This window comes from Onychostoma macrolepis, chromosome 04, assembly GCF_012432095.1.
Source record: "Onychostoma macrolepis isolate SWU-2019 chromosome 04, ASM1243209v1, whole genome shotgun sequence".
NCBI lineage: Eukaryota > Metazoa > Chordata > Actinopteri > Cypriniformes > Cyprinidae > Onychostoma > Onychostoma macrolepis.
In genome coordinates this window covers 28646109-28667940 of record NC_081158.1, presented here as the reverse complement: position 1 = coordinate 28667940, position 21832 = coordinate 28646109, and the positions used below count along the sequence as shown (strand labels likewise).

Genomic DNA, 21832 nt, shown 5'->3' with positions numbered 1-21832 from the left:
ATGCATTAATGTTAACATAGAAACTTTTTATTTTTACGACCAATTTAAATTCTATTATTCAACAATATATTTAAATTTATATATGATAAAAACACATGTATAAGTGTGTCTGGATAGATTATGAAGTGTTAATTTTTCGAATTCACATTACAGTGTATTTTGTGCTAGTTTAATGGTAATTTGTATTCATACTGATAATTATTTGGTATTAATGATGAACTACATGTACTTTTCTGCAATTATTTTTGTCAAAATCTTGTAATTACAGACTGTTATTACCTTGTTAAACAGAAAAAGAAAACTTCTTAAACTGGTCTTAGCTAGTTTAAGTTATTTTAAGCAGGTCTCAAAGCATGACCCTTCTGAAATGCACCCAAAACCACTTTAAAACCAAGTTATCAGTCTGTGAAACCAGCAAACCATTGTTTGTGTATAATTAGGTTACCATAAATTTAGTCAGATATATTATGAATGAACCATCTAAAAAAAACTAGCCTGAGCTGCTTCTGATCGGGGGTTTTGGGTACTTTTCAGCTTGTCAGTCTGCTTTTAGAGGGTTTTTTGGTGTTTTACAGTTGGCCGGTCTGGTCTGCTGTCTGGTTTCAGAGGGTGTTGACCATTTTCTGGCTGATCAGGTTGGTTTCGGGGTGTTTGAGGCACTTTTCAACTGGTTTTAGAGGGATTTTCAGCTGGTCAGGTTTGGGATTTTGCCCATTTCTCAGCTGGTTTGAGGTGATTTCATTTCATTTGGTCTGGTTGGTTTTAGACTTTGGAGCACTAGGAGGCCGGCTCAAATCAGCCAAGACCAGCAAACAGTCTCAGGCTGGTTTAACCTTTTCTTTTCTTTTTTCATACAAAACTGCCATGTGTCACTTGTGATTGAGGTCTGGATGAGTCACCCATGTTCCCTTGAATAGTTTTCTCTATTTTACACATTATAAGTGAGTCAAAGCGCCCTACCTCTTAAACACAGAGGACAAGTCCATCCGCCCCCATTCAATTCACAGAAGCGCTGCAGGGCGAAATTGCGCACTGAGCACGCCATGCTCTCCATCGGGACCAGAGGAGAAAGACACGCCAAAACCACTGATCCTGAGCCCGTCCTGTGATTATCTGCAGTCAGATGTACAGGCGGAAACATGCCTGCATTCCGTTGTCAGGGAAAGCGAAGAAAGTAAGGAGTCACTGCTGATTTGTTTTTAATATTCCCATGTTCCACATGAGGGAGGTTAAGGTGAGTACATGCACTTTTGGAGACGCGCACGCACACCCACAGCGTAAACGAATGCGCGGTGGCACAACTCACTTTCTAACACACATTATGCATCGTTGATTACTTTTCATTACTTATAGGGATTGTGTAGTGAAACGATTAGTAGCCTATGTGTCCTGTGATCATTTTCAGACTGGATAGGTGTTGCGCGCGTTATTTACTGTCTGGATTACTGTAACTACATTGAGACTTTTTCGTTATAGATCGGAGAAAGCATTTGTGTATTAGTGTTGCTTTTTTCTGGGCTTGTGACCTGCTCAGGTGTTTTTGGAAGCCCTTTAACAGATGATGTTGCCACGTTGGAAACACTGGTAAGTTTTGCAAAAGGAGTTTTATTCATTGTTTTCTTGCTTTCTGTGTTATTACTTTGTGAAACCCTGCAGGACAAAAAGTTAAACCCAGCTTGCGATGGTTTATTGGTCTGAAAGCTGTTTTTAGATGGGATTTGAGCGTTTTTATCTGGTCATGACTAGCTGAAGACCAGTTTAGCCATGCAGGGAGACCTTCTTAACAGGCTAAGACTAGCTTGGCTAGGCTGGCAGACCAGCTAAGATCAACAAACCATCTAGTTTTAGCTATTTTTCCCAGCAGGGAAATCAATAACATTTACCATTTTTGCTAGTTAGGACTTTTTTCCGGTGTACAACCAACCACTTCTTGTTTCTTGAACCAATCAGAGTGAAAACATTCCCAGTGACTACAGAATACCTATCCGCTTCATCACCAAGGATGTGGTAAGTGTGATAAATGCTAATATTTGATGATATGGTTGACTAAGTTTGCTCTCTTGTTCATGTGGATACATTTACAATGGCCCAAAATCATATTTGCACACTTTGAGCCAAACTTTATGTATGATTTTCATTTGAATTAGATATATAAATATCAAACCATGTGACAAACAAATGATGCTAAAGCTTATTTCTGAACTAACTTCACTTCTCTGATTTTTGTAGTGACTTTTAACCAGCTAGTGAATTTAGTTAGTTCTCTTGGCAGGTGTAGTTCACATACATTTGTGAACTGTCTTGATATCTTTCCTTTTAAGTTTAAACAATGTATTTGTTGTTTTTATATGTTGAAATGTTTTGCATTAAAAAATGCTCATGCCTGTTTCTTTAAAATAAATTCCGCTCAATCGTACATATAATGCAATTGCATGATTACATTTTTAAGTCTGGCTTAAGTGTCCAAATAATTTTAGGGCCATTATCAGATAAAACATTATCTATTAAAGAGTTGTTGTGGTTTGTGACAGTTCCAGAAATGACGCCTATAAGCATTTTTCTATTCTAATATCTAAGGGTGGAGCTTGCTGGCTATATGTGAACCTGTATCATGTTGAAAGCAGTTTAAAAACATTGGCCCTCAAGTTTGGCAACCTGTCCACCAATAAAGCGAACATCACTATTTTTATAACAATGCTGGAGGGTTTTCGTTTCACTCTGGACAATGAGGAGCTGGTAATTTCCTTGCGTTTACATTCGCATTCTTTGAAACGTTGTCGTGGCTGTCGGTTCACTCTCGTTTGTTTGCCTTCTCTAGGAGGTGACAATGCAAACATTCGAGTGCCACTACAGAAGGGGAAAGTGGCCGACTAGACGTTACTTTAATCATGTTAAAGAGGTTCTTACAGAAGCTGGATCCACGCTTGTGAAATTTCATGACTGCATACCTCCTCCTTGCAAGACCCCCCCAGCTCCTCCTTTCACACCAGGTGATTTTGTAAAATATTGTTTTTTCTCTCTCATGTATATGATGCATGAGCAGGTATAGATGGAATCTTTTTTTGGAAGAAAAAATGAGAATTCTGCGGAACGGATGTAAAGATGATAAAGCAAAGAACGGCAGATACGAAGAACTTATTCTCCAGAAAACTGCTGTCTTTCAGAGTTCCAAGGAGGACGATTCCATCTGGCCTGCACATGAATTTCTTAAACCTTGAGGACATGCGTGCAAAATTTGAGCACGTGTGCAAAACACACTATAGCAGGAAAATCAGTAGATAGTGTGCACTAGGAGTGTTGCACTATCCAAGCATCCGATAACATTCTAGTGAATTGTGTGAAACCCCTTTTTGGGACCAAAGCCCAGACTTGAACCCCTTACTGTATTCGTTTTTGTTTTAGTCAAAGCTTTTGTTATGTATTCTTTAAATATATAAATATTTTTTTTTAAATTATATTATTTTTAATATCCTCTACATTTAGTCAATATTATGTTGAGAAAGTGCTAAATTCAATATTCAAACATTTTAATATAATATGAATTTTATACCGTCTCAACATTTAACAGAATATGTAAGAACTGTCCTTGTTGTGACAACCTGTGCTCATGAAATAACATTATGACTACATTATTGCAATAGAGTATTATGAATTATTTATGCTTTATTTATTCATTGTGCGTGTTTTAATGCATTGTGCTTTAAATACAGAAAGACCGTATTCACAAAGTGAATTTTGATTAGCATGTAACTTAGCTTAGGTTTTCTTTGGCATTCATGTCAAGTTGTAATATGTGAGTAATACATGGTAAATTACATATGTATAGGATGTGTTTCAGTAATATTATTAACAGCGCTTAATTGTACCAGTTTTCATTCGCAATTCAGTTCAGCTTGCGCCACTTAAGTGGATAAATCTCTCAAAATTATAATATAATACATGGTTTCTTAAATTTTGGTTTGCAAAACCCTGGAAGTTTGTGAAGGAACTGCAGGTGGTTTGTGAATTGATGAAAACTAATAATTAAATAAATAACTAACAAAAATGTTAAATTAAAACAAATAATTTAAAATCAAAATAAGAAACACTTAATCAAAATATTAAAATATTTTACTTCCATATTTTACATGCATGTCATGTTACCATTAACCAACATCAGAGAACCAGTAAATTATTTAAATATTAACATAAAATGTCAGGGAGTACTTTAGATATATTTTTTTAAAGGAGTCCAGCTGAGAAAAAAATGTTTTGAAATACCTTATATAGTATATAATTAACTATGATTGAATTATTTGGAAAAAAAAAAATCTATATTTTTCTAAACAAAAAATGTTGTTAGACCATTGTTAATATCTTGCAGTTTTATTTTTTCATATATTATTCATGGCTTACAGTAAAATCACAATTAAAAGATATTATCGTCTTTATAACTATTTTTGGTCTACGTTGTATCAAAAAAAAAAATTTCCCATTAGTGACATTGAAGAGACTAACAATGAATCTCTGATGCTCTTATGTCTGAATGAAAGTGAATCCCCACAGCCATGTCCCAACATCTAGTGGAAAGCCTTCCAAGAAAAATGGAAGCCGTTAGGGAGATTAAACACCTCATTAATGCAAATGCTTTTGAAATGAATGCTCAACAAACACAAATGGGTGTGCCTTTCAGGTACTTCATGCTATATAGCGTACTGTACACGTAAGAGCTAAGAAGGGAATGTGCTTTTATGTTCTGGCAGGTCAAAGCAGACAGCAGAACGGTATGAGCGGAGCGATTCATGGGCTCTTGGCACTGCTCATCATCCCTAGCATGGCACTTCTGGTCCTCACTGTCAGAACGGTAAGTTAGTACCCTTATATACCCTTACAAAGTATAACTATGTTTACCCGTAGCAGAAGCTTGTGTCACAATTATGAGGAAGCCCTGAAGGCGCTCAAAGAAATTTTTGCCATTTTTGCACTGACAGTGCTCTGCTTTGAGAACACCCATATTTTGCAAGTCTCAGTGAGGTCAATTATGATAGAAAGGACTTGTCATCCATCAAAGTTATCTCAATCTATACCTATCCGCAGGTATTTAAAAGAAGTGACTGTTGTGTGCAAAGAATGCATGAAGTCAGCTTGAATGAGCCCCACGGCGGAGCTGAAGAAAGCAGAACCGGGCCCCACAGCGGAGCTGCGCAAGGAGACCCTGATTCCAGCTCTAGCAGCCAACAGGACAGGTAGCAGTCTGTTAATTGCAACAAGTCTTTGTCTGTTTACCAGTTAGTAAACAAGACCTAACAAAGCCTTTTTTTTCCATCAACATGTGGCATCCTTACAGGGCGTGGGTGGATTCTTTAGGGTGTGCAGACACAGAGGTTTAAATTAAAAATGCATGAGGAAACTCATTGGAAATGGCAGTATTTTGTGGTGGAAATCTCCGGGTATATGAAGCGGACAATGAAGGGAATATGTTGGCTGTTCCAGGAGGGATGCATGAGATGTTTCTAGTCTTGCTTATCAAGCCTTACCTGCTCACCACAAAAAACATTAGGCAGAAGAGACAAATCGCAACTTGTGTGGAGCTTAACCAATCAATGAGAGTCTGTTACTACGTGATGCCATCCTAAAAGCTATGGGAGAATTTCATCCGGCAGGAAGTGTGGTTCTTTGATGAGCGCATTGGTTGGTCTGCTGCGATGCCCGCGGCAGCTCGCTGGCTTTGAGGAACGCTGCTGGTCCTGCAGGCCTCTGTGAGGAGGATAAATGGCTTTTTTGTGCCAGCGCCCCATTGCATGAGGACGGTGGTTTATTTTGCACCAGAAAACATCTTTGGAACAGAGCACAGGCTTGTCTAGAAACACATTTGATTTAGAGCGTGGACAACAGTGCCTAGATTTTTGGTGTTTACTACTCATTTATTAACCAACACTGAACCTGATGGGATCCTCAGAAGATCCGGTTCTTCTGAAGAAGGAGGTATCTGACATCTCTACTTTGGCTTTAACAGGTCCAAACTGTCTCTCTCACACAAACACTCTCTGGCTGGAAGAACCGAATGTGTCTGTCCCTTTTGAGAGGGTCTGCAATCCAGGTCATCAGTCCGACTGCGTTTTATTAACTCGCACACTCCAGCGGCGCAACAAAAGCTGATTGTTTTCTTGAAAACATGGGGAAACCCAGAGAGCATGAGAAAAGAGCTCTCATGGTAAAGATGTAACATCAACATGACTCATGTCGCATAATTCAATCTCACTTGCTATAGCATCTCTTGATCATTCCGGTGTCCGTTTTCCTGCTCGCTGTAACTCAATAACATTGTCTTGAGATTAAGACCAACTGAGTAGATTAGAATTGATTTTTCACTGTTCAGATTAGATAGATTAGTCAATGTTTATGCTGCTTCCTTCCGTAAAACAAAGTGTTTGAACGCTTAAGCTGCACTTAATGTTGGATTTTCAATGCATCATATAACAAAATATCAAACCAAGTTATCTTTAGGTTATTTTAAAGAAATAAAGCAAAAAAACACACTTTTCAAGTAGAACATAAATAGGTAAAACCATTTTATTTGGTTTCAGACTGTAAAGTACCGTAATACATACATTGTGCACAGTTAAGAAAAATGGATTTGGAGACCTTGTGGAACATGTTTATATGATAAACTACAAAGTGTGAAATGACTTTGTACCAGTAGATAGAAATGAATGATTGCATTTGGTTTGTTGATGCCACTTGGTTTGATATTTTGTATGTAATGCAATTCATACATTATATGTGACTTAAGGGTTCAAATACTTTTGTCAATTAGATTTTTTTTTTTTTTAAATGCTAATGGGATTTGCGCAAAATTTCAGTAAATATCAACTTAAATTTCTATGTGTTCTGCACAAAGCTGGCCTTTCGGAATATTTCCCATGAGTCCTATGGACTACATTTACAAAGTGTTTGCTTTTTGGTCATTTTTGGAGCTTGACAGGCCATTGTCGCAATATAAGAGCAGAACAAATGAGAAATTTAATATTTTACATTATTTTACATTATACATTTTGATCTGTTTTGTGCAAAGCTGCCATTTGGCTTTAGAATAATGTCCATGAGTCATATGGTCTACATTTACAGTTTTTAGAGTATGCTTTTGTTATTTTTGGAGCTTGACAAGCATTGTCACATTATAAGAGCAGCATAAACATTCTTCAAAACTTCTCATTTAGCGTTCCACAAAAGTCACGAATAACATGAAAGTGAGTAAATGACATAATTTTCATTTTTAGATCAACTATTCTTTGAAAATACAACCTATTAATTTTTGTATCACTGTCCCAGCGCATCCCAGACAGTCCTAAAAATCCCCGTTGAGTCATTGTGCATCACTCTGTCCAGAGCAGAATCAGGTACTGGCAGTGGAAATCACTAGTTCTTCTCCATGTAACTTTCTCATTGTCTCCATCAATGCGTGCGCTGTCAACTGTTGTCATAAAGCATGACTGCCAACTCATAACCGCACGAGGTCGGTAATGTCAGCCTGGCTATCATCAACCGCAGAGTCACCGTAACAAAGGGCCCTCTCATGCGGACAGACACGCCGCTCTTTATGGCCAATTGAGAGTGTCGTCCATCAAACTTCAGTCAAAGCCCACTCTTGATTCTACGACTCAGCTTCCGACACACACACACAGATACATTCACACACTAAACGGCCCCCAGTGTCATTAACATCAACTCTTGACTCATAAAGCAGGTCTGAGTGTGCAGTGATTTACAAAACAACCACTCAAATCATCTGAATATCACAACTGAGAGCAAGGAATCTCCGTGGCACGAAAAGCAAAGGATGACTAATGGTTTACACGCATCTTAAATACAGTTTGTGTGTTTTTTGTTCTCTATTGATTAGTAATAATCAAAATAATATAATTATAGCGTTTGTATATAAAACATGTTTATTTTTAATTGTATGATTCAAGTAGAAATCATGTAGTTTTTTTTATTCTTTATTTAAAAAAACGTTTTTACCATATAACAGTGTTTTAATAATATTGTTGCTAGTTATTTTGTGTGGATTGTCTCATATTGGATATAACTTCAGGTCAGTATTTTTTATATAATTACACTACTACAGTTATAAAATATCTGTAAACTTGTCATGGGGCATTAAAATAAAATGGAAACTTGTGATAAAATCTGCCAGAAAAAGGAGTTAATTGTCTGTCATCAAACCCGGAGCTGTGACTTCTACAGAAATATTTTGTCTTATAAAGCCTTTAACCTTAGAGGTCTGGAATGAATTGTTTGAGAAAAAGATGCTGGTTGTCTTTAAAATGACAAATGATACTCCTGGGAACAGGCACTAACCTGAACTTAGTGAAACAAAACAATGGTCTTACGAGAAGGTTTTAAGTGTCTTTGGTCAGGCACAGACCACAGCCTGCTCTTTGTACAGAATGCTATTTTTAAAACCGCAAATTAGCCCATCCCAATCTGATCACGTTACATGAGAGAAGAAATCTGGCTTCAGTAATCATCAGGATTGTAGCTCTGGTGCTGCATGTATCCTTGACCATAACTGCCATTGTAGCTCTGCTGGTATTGCACACTATGATGGCTACTGTACATTTGACTGTTATCCGGTTCGTAAAATTCAGGATTGTTATACTGGTCATAATTCCCATCAACATATCCACCGTGATGATGGTAGCCATTGTCCATTTGAGGGTTGTAGGTTTGAGTATCAAACTGCTGATTTTCCATACTGTACTGCTGGTTTTCAGGCTGCGATGCAGGATTCTCCTCCATAGCGTTCAGTAGATTACTGGGATGCAGTTCCCTCGTCTTACGGCCAATGCATTTGAAGGTTTGGATGGCAAAGATAAACTGCAGAATCTGAGCATTACAAGACAAAACAATACGAAATCATTTAGATTTTTTGATGTTAAAATACTACTTGTAATGTCCTAACTCAGTTTAGAAATATTCCAAGTTAAATAGAAAATTAAGCTTCAGTCACTAAAATGCTAAAATTAAAATTATTTTATTTTATTCCAGGTTAAATACAAGGTAAGCTCAATCACTACAATGAATTGGATTATACACTTGCAAGGTAGAAATCTTGGAACAATTATTTATTTATTTATTTTGCAGTATAAGTCAAAGATGCTTAACTTGTATTACGTTATGTGTTTCCAAGAAGGAATATACAACAATTGTTTTTTTATTTTATTTTATTTTATCTCATTTTAGGTTAAATGCAAGTTCAGCTCTATCACTGAAATTAATTGCATTATACACTTACAAGGTAGAAATATACACCAATTTTTATTTTATTTTATTCCAAGTTAAATACAAGTTAAGCTCAATCACTACAATGAATCACAACAATTACTTTTTGGTTTTATTTTTGCTGTCTAAATCAAACATTCTTAACTTGTATTGCATTATGCGCTTCCAAGGGAGAAACATACAACAATTATTATTTTTATTTTATTTTAGCTAAATCTAAGATGCTTAAATCTAAGACCCAGAATATTTTTTTACTTGGTTACATATTATGTGAAAAATCATTTAATTTTTTTGGTCTCTCCTTACCTGAATCAAAAGAAGCCCAACATCCATTCCAAATATTACGATTATATTCATCTCTAGCCAGTCCACTAGTGCCTTCTCACAGCCCTATCACAAAAAATAAAAAAACCTGCTTTAGTGTGCAAATTAAAACAAGGAGGATAATTAAAAAGGTTGTAATGATGGAAAAAGGCAACATATGGTACCGTTTCATAGATGTCTGATCCGTTTCCAAAGCTGTGTGTTCCAGGCAGAATTATAGGGCAGGTACCGTCAAAACAGGAGCAAGGGTAGATGTCAGTCTCCCCCCAGGACTTAATAACTGTGTTATTCCTCCATTCATTTGAGGTCAGCCTACCACAGCATTTTGCCTACAGCATAAAAATACACTTATATCAAAACATACCTTTCTATAGCTGATTGTCAGCTAAAATAGTTATAATTATCATACACTCATCTTGCATTCAGATGTAAATCAGCCACGTACAGAAGTCTGCACACTGTCTAGAAGTTTCCAAGACGTTTGGGTTTCATTTCCTCCATACTCCCTAATGATCTCGTCCACATTATCCTTCAAAAACTGCTCAATCTGGTGACATTCAAAACATGTGTTAGACAATTTGTTTAATCACTTTATCATTGGAATCCCGTGTGTAGTTGAAGCCAGCTGTGTTTTTCCTTACAGTATTTATAATTTATGTAAAGACTTGCCTTGTCTCTTCGTATTAATAGCACAGAGGTGATGAAAAGCTGACCCAGTATGATGACGATCAAGAAGCACAGATACTGAAAAAACAAAGAAGAGGAAATGTTAAAACCAAGCTTTTATTGCAACTCAGAAAACAGGGTAAAAGTTATTAGTGTCTTTGTGCTCTGCATGAATTATGCTTACAAATATGATGAAGCATCGGCTCTCAAAATAGGCACCAGCACAACCCAGCAAGGACACAAAAAACACAACAAGGCCAATGAAAAAGAGCCCCCCAGCCACCACCTTCACTTCCTGTCCTGAGAGACCACACATTTTGCTTCATTAACACACCAAAATCAGATTGAAGGACACTAAAAATTGGCTACGACAAAGTAGTATACTTTGTAATGTCCTAATACATTATTATAGGTAATCTGAGGCAAATTGCAATAGCATGCATTAACATGCATTGTGTAAGCTGCTATTTTGAATAATGATAGACTATGACAAACCGGAAAACTTACCAGAGCTGAGAACACTTACAAAGCTGTCCTTATCAAATAAAATCCAAGCAGAACACGCAAAAATGCTGATGCCAAGAATCTGTCAAGATCATGTAAATTGTTACTTGTTTGTACATGTAGCCATGCATGAATTAAGATGTTTTATTTGAAGGGTGCAGAAGTCTGTCTATGCACACTGCTGGCAGAAAACAAGCTTAATCAAATTACGAGCTGCATGTCAATGTCCACCATATGATTAATATATTTGACTGCAGTCCAGGAAGTTCTTTCTTTGTAAGTGATAAACAAGAAATGTCTCTAAAATCCATGCCAGTAACGTATAGATCTATGGTTATTTCTTCTTACCACAAAGAAGGAATTGACAAGCATGAGAAAGAATTTCAAGATCTGAAGTTTGTCGTCTGCTTTCATGTTGCCTTTAACAAACTGTCACAGCTTCACGTGAAATCTAAAACAGCCTGTGTGGAAACAGAAAACAGAGATAAGTTACAAGAAGATCATATTACTTGATGAATAGAAATTTAAAACAAATTAAATTTCCATTGTTTAAATACCACTTTCAAAAAATTACCTGTACTGCTCAACCAGTTTCCCTTGTTATTTGTCCAATTTGGTATGGTAAAAGTCTAAACTGTCGGAAAGATTTTATTTTATACATCCATTTTTCTTCCCCCGGTTCAAGTATGTGTGTTTCATACAGCATTTGTTACCATAATGGTTTCTTGGAGATCCTTCTAATGCATCTCAGGCTTAAAGTTCACTTCCTCATAACAACATAAATGATTAACTTTAACAATCACTTGTGTTGTGCTTTACAACTGGTGTTTTCTATTGTAACAAGGGGTTTGGACAGAGTTCAGAATGTGAAAAATTATCATCTGGTTTATTTCCTTTAGCTATGATTGTGCAATGGATTGTTTAGGTAATTATTGTTTATCTAGCTTCATAAAGGAACCAAACCAAGAGCTGCCATAGTTTGCAATACCATGTCTTTTTTGGGGGGAAATATACAATGGTAACATCATAGTTTGGACATTTATCCTGATAATACCAAAGTAATATTTGAAATACCATGTAAAGAGCATCAATGTGATGATACAAATCAAAGTAGCTTCACTATTGCACCACCACAATACTTGTGTGTAAGTTCCATTGTCATCAACACCATCAGTATTTCCATCAGCCCCCACTGTGACCTTGAAACAATTTGTCTTTTCACCAAGAACTGATTCTAATCTCAAAGGTTGCTCGTTAGAAACCGTATTATATAGACCTCCTTGTTAGAAACCTATAGAGTGCGCCATCTTCTGGATAAATATACATCACCCCAGGTTCGATTGCTCCTACTCGACTAGTGCTGCCGCGATAGGTCATCGGCTACTCGAGTCTCTTCGTTCTCATTTCCGGTTCAGGTCGCAGCTGAACGAATGTGTTTCGTTGTAGTTGTGCTCAAGAACCGGTGGATTTAAACACGCTCCAGCAGAGATGTCTACCGCTCTCGAGAGCTACATCAACCGTATCCTTTGATGCACTTCATGATGGTGATGTTGTTGTAGATCGGTGGCTGGTGGCGTTGTGTTGGTTGCATGACAGTGGTTATGTTTAAATGCGCGCGCTATCAAGTGATTTAGCGTGTTATGGTTAGCATGATAAAGTCATTATCGTGTTTTAGTATGCATGTGTGAACGTAATGTATCAGATTTTATATGCGCTACATATATACAGTTAATATGCATGATAAATTGTGTGTATGGTTTGTTTACTCTATATAAATGCATGCATGTAGCGTGTCTAATTATATCTATTACATGGATTTAATTAAATTTATTAGTGTTCTACTATTTATACATTGATTACATATTGAGACTTGATATTTCTATATATATATATATATATATATATACATAGTTTATACTAGTTTATTTATTTAATAACACACACACACACACACACACACACATACACACACACATATATATATATATATATATATATATATATATATATATATATATATATATATATATATAATATAAATATATATATATATATATAATATAAATATAAATAAATCAATTTATTTTTATTACAAATAAATTGAATATGATTGTGTATGTAAGTCTTTATGAGCCTGATATTTCCTTAACCAACATTATTTAAGGGACGGTTGCCATCGTCACTTCAGATGGCAGAATGATTGTGGTGAGTCTTTCTCATCTCCTTAAGTAGCATTGTTTATGTGCATTAATAAAGGAGACTGCTTATGACTTTCATTGTTTTTTAATTAGGGGACGCTAAAGGGCTTCGATCAGACGATCAATCTCATCCTGGATGAAAGCCACGAGCGGGTGTTCAGCTCTTCCCAGGGTGTAGAGCAGGTGGTCCTGGGACTGTATATAGTCAGAGGCGATAATGTGTATGTGTTTGTGCTACTTATTTACATTGTGTAAAACAACTGCAGACTTTATTGGATTTTAAAGGCTTGTATGTTTTTGTGTTTTAAGGGCTGTAATCGGTGAAATCGATGAAGAAACAGATTCTGCGCTGGATCTTGGAAACATAAGAGCAGAACCGCTCAATTCTGTGGCGCACTGATACCTCCCGAACCAGGACAGAAAAATCCACGTTTAGATGAAATTCACTGTCTCCCTTTTAAAGACGTACCCTAGGACATCTGCAGGCATCGAAAATCAGCAATATTATTTGCTTTTTTTAATCTTAAAGAAAATAGACTGAATGCATATCCTTTTTTACGTGTGTTGAAATAAAAAAATTTGAAAGTATTTGATTTAAATATTTATTTTTATTTTTCATGGAAGCAAAAAAAAAACAAACAAAAAAACAAGGCGATGATGACTGAGGTAAGTAACTGATTCCTGGTCGATTCCTAGTTATAATTTAAACTTAAGCAAGACTGTCATAAATATAAACTGTAAAATATGATCAATCTCTCAAAGAAATATCCAGGTTGTATTTCACAACAAAGTCAAAAGGAATACAAATTTTTATTGAATTAAGAAAATGAAGCCTATTTTATGGCCATTATTTTTTTGTGACAGTTAAGCATTCCACCCTCCACCCCCCAAAAAAAACTTTCGTTACGATAATGTAAAAAATTACAATTTATGGATTTTGTTTTACAAAAAAATTAAAAATAAATCACATTAATGAAAATGTTGGCTTCTGACATTCTGGAAATTTATCGCGAAAATGTCACAATAGCAAAAATAAAAATTCTTATTAGTATTACTTTGCTTTTGAATTTGGGATGAACTATTTTTTTTTGTTTTTTTAGATATGTCTCCAGATATTCAAAACCAGCTTTTACTTTAAGGATGTAGAAAATGTAGGGGTTCGTGTTGGACATAATTTGTACCACTACGTGGCAGCAAAGATCATCTCTTCTCCAACCTCCATTTATTAAAATAGATAATCACACAGATTAATTGGTTTGATTAAATACACAGAGAAAGACTTTGTTGAAAAATATAAATGAAGCACCAGTGTTACACTTTAAAAACCAACACTGATTGTGGAATCAGATTCCTTTTACCTTCTGATGAATCTATGAATATCTCAAGGCATCATCTTAGATGCTTTTTATACAAGAAGAACGAGAGCTGACCCTGTAATCTGAGATTCAGGAGCGCTTCAGGGGTTTGTGGTCAGTAATGCCGCAGTTCCTCTGCGAGTGAGTGGTGGCAGCATTTCATCTGCTATTCTAGTGTACTGAATCCTGCTCCAACACACCTGGCTGCAATTTCAAACTGAAGGCCTTTTAGGTGATTTTGTTTAGAGCTGCAACTAAGTTTTACTGGACGGAATCGAGCAGGCCTGGGCTACAATAATATTCCAGCTACTGGTAAGCAAATATGTTTAAAGATTTTCCAGATGCAGAGGTCAGTGTTGGTCATTGTCATGTTTTTCTTTTGTAAAAACTCCTTAGTGCTTCATATAAAGAAAACAGTTTCTTGGTAACAGTACATTCAAACTGAAATATTTGTTACAAACAACATTTGTTTCGAATGAGGCTGTTTTATGACATGTTGGGATTATCTGGGTAGATGAATTCTGCCATACGTGATACTGTCTCGTATTTGTCATGGCTGCCAATGACCAAGGCTTTCTGCAGGTCAGAATAGTGTGGATTCAGATTTGGGCAATTGTGATGAATCCTGATCCATGATTGACCTGCCAATTGAATCAGTAGGGTATAAATACAGATTTGTCTCAATAAATACTATACAGAGATATAAAGGTAGGCTATTTTTACAGTACAGTACTACTCTACTATTTTGGCACTAAGTATACATGCAAATGTAATATTTTCACATTTGCAAAATGGTGGGTTATATATCCCACAATGCAATTTGGCAAATTTATTTATTTTTGATTTGATTTTTGATTTTGACATGAAATATGACCTACTACTCATAGTACAATCAGATTTATATCAGATTTAACATTTTCACATTTTTGTTTATAGCATAGCATACTACAGTGGGTGAGATATACCACAATGCAATTTAACCTATTTCCAGTGTGATTAATGAACAAAAAAAAATAATAATAATTTTCAAAATTATTATAAAATATGATCTAATACTCATAATATAGTTGAATATTTCAGATTTAACTTTTTTGTTTTTTGCAAAAATGTTTAGTCTACAACTATAGCACACTATGGTGGATGATATATACCACAATGCAATTTGACTCATTTCCACTGTGATGAATGAACCAAAAGCAATATTAATATCAGTCTTGACTCATCATTTGATAGGACTGCCAAATGGTTTATACAAAATTGGATTATAAATTAAATAAAAAATTAAATAGTTATTTTAAATTACATTTAAAAATAACAGTATTTTATTTCTAGGACAACTGGCAACTATTTGCTGAGGTAAACATGCATTGTGGTGAAGTGTGTCTTTTACATACGATCGCTATTGCATAGTGTTTAGTGTTACATATTGAAAACTTTCAAATACAATTTTTTTAGTACTCTGTATACTTTTTTTTAGTTAGAGGTATATACATTTTTTTTTTATTCCAAACAGTCACATTGAGATAAATGAGACTAACCTTTCTGTACCTGCTGTCCCATCTCAACCAAGATCTCTGCTCCCACACTATGATCGATTTCCTCTCCCGATTTAGCACGTCCTGCACCTAGTTTATGCAGCACTTCAGCCAGGGCCAAACCGCCAATGTCCAAAACGGCTCCTGTCAATCAAACAGTTCACACATACACACACAATGGCTGCCGCTGAGATAATGGACGTGATGATTGCATGTAGATGAATAACAGTGAATATTAATAGCGCACTCTGTGTGATCTGTTCATAATCATGCCTGTGCTGTTAGCATTATGTAAAATAATTAACATATTTGATTTTCAAATGAGAACATGGAACATAATTACCATCATCTAGCACCTTGAGCTCTGTCTGATGCGCTGCACGCTTCATGTGCTCAAAGTAGTCGGTCTCGTTTAAACACAGCGAATGTGCAACATCTGCAGAAACACCCTGAGCCATCAGCATCGCCTCAAACTTTTTCAGGGCTTCTCCATTCTCCAGTTTCACAGCGATTTTAGTTTTTCCGCTCTCTGGAGTACCGGAGTGGCCACACATCCACAATAGATAACCACCTAAACACAATGAAAACTTTTATGCTTGCTTATTGCAGACATTTGTGGCCAGTTTGTCTTGAAGGACATCACATGCTTTAAGTGGGTCCTTCTCCTTACCTAAATTTGTGACCAGTTCCTTGAGATCATCTGACCCTCGTCCTTTAAGACACTCGAGGGCTTCACACACCTCGACCGTATTTCCCACACTCTGGCCAATGGGAGTGTCCATTCGGCTGAGCACCGCCCCTGTCTTCACACCCAAATTGTTGCCTGCAGTGACCTATTGGCAAATGGACACCATTATTGTATAACAGTTAAATTGAGAATCACTTTTAAATGCCAATTCAAATCCTGAATTGGGTTCGAATTTGATTTAAGGTTGCAAACAGAATGCAGAATTACAACACTGCCACTGCCCTATTTGCTAAATTAAATACTTGTTTCTTATTAATTCTGATTCCAAATATAGTACCCGTTTTGTTCTAGAATGTCACTTTCTTACAAAACATGATGTGCATTTAATAGCATTTTTGCTCTCAACCATTTGTAAGATTGAGAAGTCTTGTATTATCCTTTAATCACCACAAAAGCAAAATATATACAACAAAATACCACAAACACATGATTTCTATCTTACACTAAGCCAGGTTACAACTGGGCTACTTGTTCAATTCTCAGCCGATTTTCACATGTATGAATGATTCTGAAGACATTATTTTATGGCAAATTCTGATTTTCACTTTTTCCACTCCTTTGCAGCTTATAAGTTAAACAATAGATTTTAAATGCTTCTTTTTGTCATTAAAACTTTTGACATTTGACAGAAAAAAACCCTTGAAGTTATTAGAAGATTTATAGGGCCTGTGGAAAGAAAGAACTATATATAGAGAGAGAGATACTGGAGATATGTTTGAAATGCCAAATATAGAAATTTGAATTTTGTGTATACATTTTAATGTAATTAATGAATTTAAACTTTCAATAAGCTTAATTCCAATTCAATTCCTACGTTCAGTTTAAATTCACACTCAATTTCTGCAATTTCCAAAAATAATAATAAAAAAAATATCTATGTTGCATGATTATTATAGATGTAATGTAGTGATAATATAGTGTAAATGCTAAAAGCTCTCTTACCAGTGACTGAGCAAGACGCCGAGCGCTATTTAAATCTTTATACAGAGCAGCTCTGCCAAACTTCACATCTAACACAAGAGCACTCAGACCTTCAGCTCCTTTCTTAGAGATGATGGAGCCTGTGCAGAACATGGACAACAACAGTCATGAGAAGTAGGGTTAACACTGCAGTGAGAAGATTTTAGGTTAATCTTACTGATGATAAGAGGAAGACTATCAACAGTTGATGTGGCGTCTCTGATGGCGTAGAGAACACGATCTGCTGGAACTAGCCTCTCTGTCTGTCCCACAATACAACAGCCCACATCCTCTAGGATCTGCTTCACCTAGAAACATATAATATAAAAAAATGCATAATATATTTTAATGTTAGGCAGTCCAATCACATAATGAGTCATGAAAATTATTTAAAAATAATAATTAATAAATTGTGTTCATAAATGTTAATAAATAAGTATCTGGTTTATTTGCCACTCTGCATCTGGATATTTTATGAATATATAAATTTTGCATAATATACTACAAAATTAGGCTACTTTAGTAATAGTACAATGGTAATAACCTTGAGTTCTGACTTCTAACTTTGCCCAGTAAGAAGTGTGTTGCGAAATATTGTGTAATATTGTCTAAATCGTTGGTTTGGGAGAAACAGCATGCTGTGATGAATCAGTACATGGGCTACATTCATTTACATAGATTTCATTATATAAGGATTACAGTCAGTGGCAAAAATTGATTTGATGACGCTCATATTCAATAACAACATTAATTATAAATACTAAAACAGACCATGGAAGACATGGTTAGCAGGGTTTTATGATGTCAGTATACATTAGTCGGTTCCTCATTAAGATGAGTGTTCTCCTGAACAGATGCAACCTGTAAACCAGCACTTCATATCTTCAAATAAAAAATAAGGAACTAAACCAAATCATCATGAGATGTTTAAGAAAGAAACAAATTTTCCACTAATGACTCATGAGGCTTTTAAAATTGTTTCACTGTTTTTTAACCAGAACTGTTAGACTGGGGAATAAAATCAGGATAAGCTCACATTAACTGTAACTTAAATTCAATTCAGTTTATAATAATAATAAATATAGCTGATAATACTTAAAGAAATGAAACAAATAGTCAAACCAGTTAGAGCATCATTTGAAGTTTAAATAAATCCCACATTACCTGTTCAACTGACTGGTTGACTTTAAACCCAGGTATAGACTCCAGCTTGTCCAGGGTGCCACCTGTATGTGCCAGTCCTCTTCCACTTATCATGGGAATCTAGAAAAAAACCCTACATATCTTAAGTACCTCAGCTGCGTTCATTTTAAAATACATTCAGAGCGGTTGGCAGTGGAAAATGTAATTGAGTAGAATTGTGCCCTAGTAATAGTGCAATATTTCATCATAAAAAGAATTCAGAATTTAGATTTTTGAGTTCTACAGTTTAAAATACAGGGCATTTTCTATACCTTACAGCCACATGCAGCCAGAGCAGGAGCAAGCGGAAGGCTGACTTTGTCTCCGACTCCACCGGTTGAGTGTTTGTCTACCACAAGCCATTCCTTCGGCCATTGAAACGTCTCTCCGGAGTTCATCATCTCTCTCGTCATTGCCAGGGTTTCTTCATTAGTCATGCCCTTCTGCCATATGGCCATTAGCATAGCACCTGTGCAGGTGCAGCACAATTATTTTTGAAAAATTCCACCCAAACATTTTCTTAGTTTGTGTCTAAACAGTAAACTGAGGTTATGTGATCATGCTCTTACCTATTTGACACTTCTGGATGGCTCCCGATGTGACTCCTTGTACAAAAGTGCTTATTTCAGCTCTGTTGAGTTGGCCACCGTCTCGTTTCAGCTTTATAAGCTCAGGGAAGCTAACAGTGCTGTCTTTAGAAGACATCTTTACATCGGATTATGCGTCGTCTTCAGTCAACAGCTGTGTGAGGCATAAAACAGGAACTTTGTCCAGAGGAAATGTTACGTCAAGAATTAGAATTTTCCCAAAATTTGCTAAAGTTGATTTAATTACACAATGACATTTGTCCAGCTCAAAATTTTTTGCCGTTTATTGAAGTGATCAATTTACATGGTATAAAGACCTAATTTTGTACCTAAACTTTAATTTTTACTGTAATATTTTATAGTTTAATAATTATTAAAAATAATAATAATAAATTGGTAAAACTTTACAATAAGATCTCATTAATGTCAGTTAATGTATTAATGAACATTAACTAACAATGAAAAACACTTTCAATGTTTTTTAATGTTTCAATATTAACTACATTATGAAAGTAAAAAAAAAAATAGTATCTGTTAATGTTAATGGACCTGAACTAAAACTGACAACGAACATTTGTATTTTTATTAAATAACGTTAAATGCAATTGTTCATTAACTGAAAAATACATTGGTGTACACTGATAAAAATGATTTTGTGGTGAAGTAAATACTACAGAAAAACAAATGTAATTTCTACATTAAATAATTTAGTTCAGGCAAGAATTTAAATAAAAGAGTAAATTCAATATTAGTACTCAATTTAAACTTATAGAATTTAAAGTTTGAAGTTATAAGTATATTTTACTTGGAACTGTTTGTTATTTTTACAAATATTGTTTAAGTAAATATCAACGTCATGATCCTGTTGTTCCCATCATGCACTTGGGCATGAATAATTAATAAGGTAATTTTTTTTTATTTTGCTGTTTTCGAGATGTATTTACACTATTTTGTACATAAATCTAGTTCCTACATCATTTTTTTATACATCGACTCACTGGAGTCTCTAACCTGGAATATGCCCTTTCGCACGTGAGTTTAAAATATTCTAGCTGAGCCCCCGGCGTGAGTTTTTTTAGGCGACCGTTATTTTAGAATTTATAGCCTTATTGTTTCCATGGCGACGCGTCATGCTTGTCATGTGACACACCGCAGCCCTAATAGCGCTGTATGACACATGGATTGCTTTTATTTCGTTTTTCCTTTTTTTAATATTAATATTCAGAAACATACTCGCTATATTATGAAATATCTGGTATTCCGATTCTGAAATATGTGCAAGTAAATGTATTTGGTTGTTTAAACACTTTTATAATGACCGCGTTAGTTGATCTATACCGGGTGATGGGCGCCGCCATGTTTGTTCGCGCTGAATCCGAGCTGTGGGATTTACAACACGTAAATTCATCCTCTCCTCCCAAAACAAGTTAAAGTAAGTCTCCAGTAAACTGGGAGAAGAGCAGAGTAAACTTTAAAGTTATCTACACAATCTGTATATGATATCAATAAAACATGTCTTCAGATTATATTTGTAAGGATCATTATTGCTGCTTCCATAGACATCAGTGCATATTTTACAAACTATAAATGTATGGTTTTGCTAGTACTTATGTGTATTTAAATGTCTGAAATCTAAAATAAGCATTATATGGTTGAAAACACTGATTAAGTGATAATATGACAAGCGCTCGTGCGTCTGATCTGGCTCCGCGCCAGAAAGCAGATTTGAATTCAGCAGTTGATGACGTGGCGCACTGAACGTTCTAATCACACCGGTGTGATCGTACGCGATAAAGGGTTAAGCGCAGTGTGAAAAGCCCTATTGTGTATCATGTGCCAAGTGTCATTCAGTTCATAACTATATAGAGTCAACATATTACCTTAAAAGGAATAACGAACAGTCTACTTGCTTACATATGTGCTTGTAATTTGACCACATGCTTTATAGGCTTTTTTTTTTTTTTTTTCAGTGCTATGTTGTTTGAGTAAAGTTTACAAACCGTGAAATGTAAATAATTAAGTAGAAATTACTCATCAAACTACCTGGCCACGTTTAATTAACTTATTTCCTTTACTAATTTTAGATAACTTAGTTAAGTAGATTTTACTTAATTCCGTATTTAAATTTTTCTTAAATATGCGTGCAAAATAAAAATTAAGTAAATTTAACTACTTATTTTTTTTCAGTGCTATGTTGTTTGAGTAAAGTTTACAAACCGTGAAATGTAAATAATTAAGTAGAAATTACTCATCAAACTACCTGGCCACGTTTAATTAACTTATTTCCTTTACTAATTTTAGATAACTTAGTTAAGTAGATTTTACTTAATTCCGTATTTAAATTTTTCTTAAATATGCGTGCAAAATAAAAATTAAGTAAATTTAACTACTTATTTTTTTTTCAGTGTAGAAACCATTTTCACTCATTTTTAAAACCTAGTAAATTTCACAACTAATTACAAAGAATCTGAAAGTAACACGTTGAATAAAACAAGACATTTTGAAGTAG

General features: G+C 35.3%; 4 protein-coding genes across 6 annotated transcripts; 2 read left to right on the top strand and 2 right to left on the bottom strand.

Moving 5' to 3' along the window:
* The first annotated feature begins 985 nt into the window (after positions 1 to 985).
* On the top strand, positions 986 to 6402 carry kitlgb (kit ligand b). 2 transcript variants are annotated; one of them, XM_058773741.1, is made up of 8 exons: positions 986 to 1234; positions 1477 to 1584; positions 1951 to 2007; positions 2578 to 2736; positions 2819 to 2990; positions 4743 to 4843; positions 5077 to 5225; positions 5327 to 6402. In XM_058773741.1, the coding sequence occupies exons 1-8, from the start codon at positions 1211 to 1213 to the stop codon at positions 5367 to 5369; spliced, it is 813 nt and encodes a 270-aa protein (XP_058629724.1). In that variant the 5' UTR covers positions 986 to 1210; the 3' UTR covers positions 5370 to 6402. The 2 variants fall into 2 exon arrangements, with proteins under 2 accessions (XP_058629724.1, XP_058629725.1); XM_058773742.1 differs by lacking the exon at positions 2578 to 2736.
* Positions 6403 to 6538: 136 nt separating this feature from the next.
* On the bottom strand, positions 6539 to 11994 carry si:ch73-139j3.4 (CD82 antigen). Its single transcript, XM_058773740.1, has 9 exons — positions 11333 to 11994; positions 11107 to 11219; positions 10762 to 10840; positions 10439 to 10554; positions 10258 to 10332; positions 10034 to 10135; positions 9753 to 9917; positions 9571 to 9654; positions 6539 to 8868 (listed from the first exon to the last, which is right to left on the bottom strand). The coding sequence occupies exons 2-9, from the start codon at positions 11170 to 11172 to the stop codon at positions 8500 to 8502; spliced, it is 1056 nt and encodes a 351-aa protein (XP_058629723.1). The 5' UTR covers positions 11173 to 11219; positions 11333 to 11994; the 3' UTR covers positions 6539 to 8499.
* Positions 11995 to 12114: 120 nt separating this feature from the next.
* On the top strand, positions 12115 to 13544 carry lsm8 (LSM8 homolog, U6 small nuclear RNA associated). The gene is made up of 4 exons (XM_058773743.1): positions 12115 to 12277; positions 12923 to 12963; positions 13050 to 13177; positions 13266 to 13544. The coding sequence occupies exons 1-4, from the start codon at positions 12247 to 12249 to the stop codon at positions 13354 to 13356; spliced, it is 291 nt and encodes a 96-aa protein (XP_058629726.1). The 5' UTR covers positions 12115 to 12246; the 3' UTR covers positions 13357 to 13544.
* A 619-nt stretch (positions 13545 to 14163) lies between these two features.
* Positions 14164 to 19801, bottom strand: tymp (thymidine phosphorylase). 2 transcript variants are annotated; one of them, XM_058773739.1, is made up of 9 exons: positions 19306 to 19801; positions 19009 to 19205; positions 18719 to 18817; positions 17733 to 17862; positions 17537 to 17655; positions 16517 to 16679; positions 16190 to 16417; positions 15860 to 15990; positions 14164 to 14952 (listed from the first exon to the last, which is right to left on the bottom strand). In XM_058773739.1, the coding sequence occupies exons 1-9, from the start codon at positions 19439 to 19441 to the stop codon at positions 14911 to 14913; spliced, it is 1245 nt and encodes a 414-aa protein (XP_058629722.1). In that variant the 5' UTR covers positions 19442 to 19801; the 3' UTR covers positions 14164 to 14910. The 2 variants fall into 2 exon arrangements, with proteins under 2 accessions (XP_058629722.1, XP_058629721.1); XM_058773738.1 differs by having other exon boundaries at positions 15850 to 15990; positions 19306 to 19794.
* Between the last annotated feature and the right edge of the window lie 2031 nt (positions 19802 to 21832).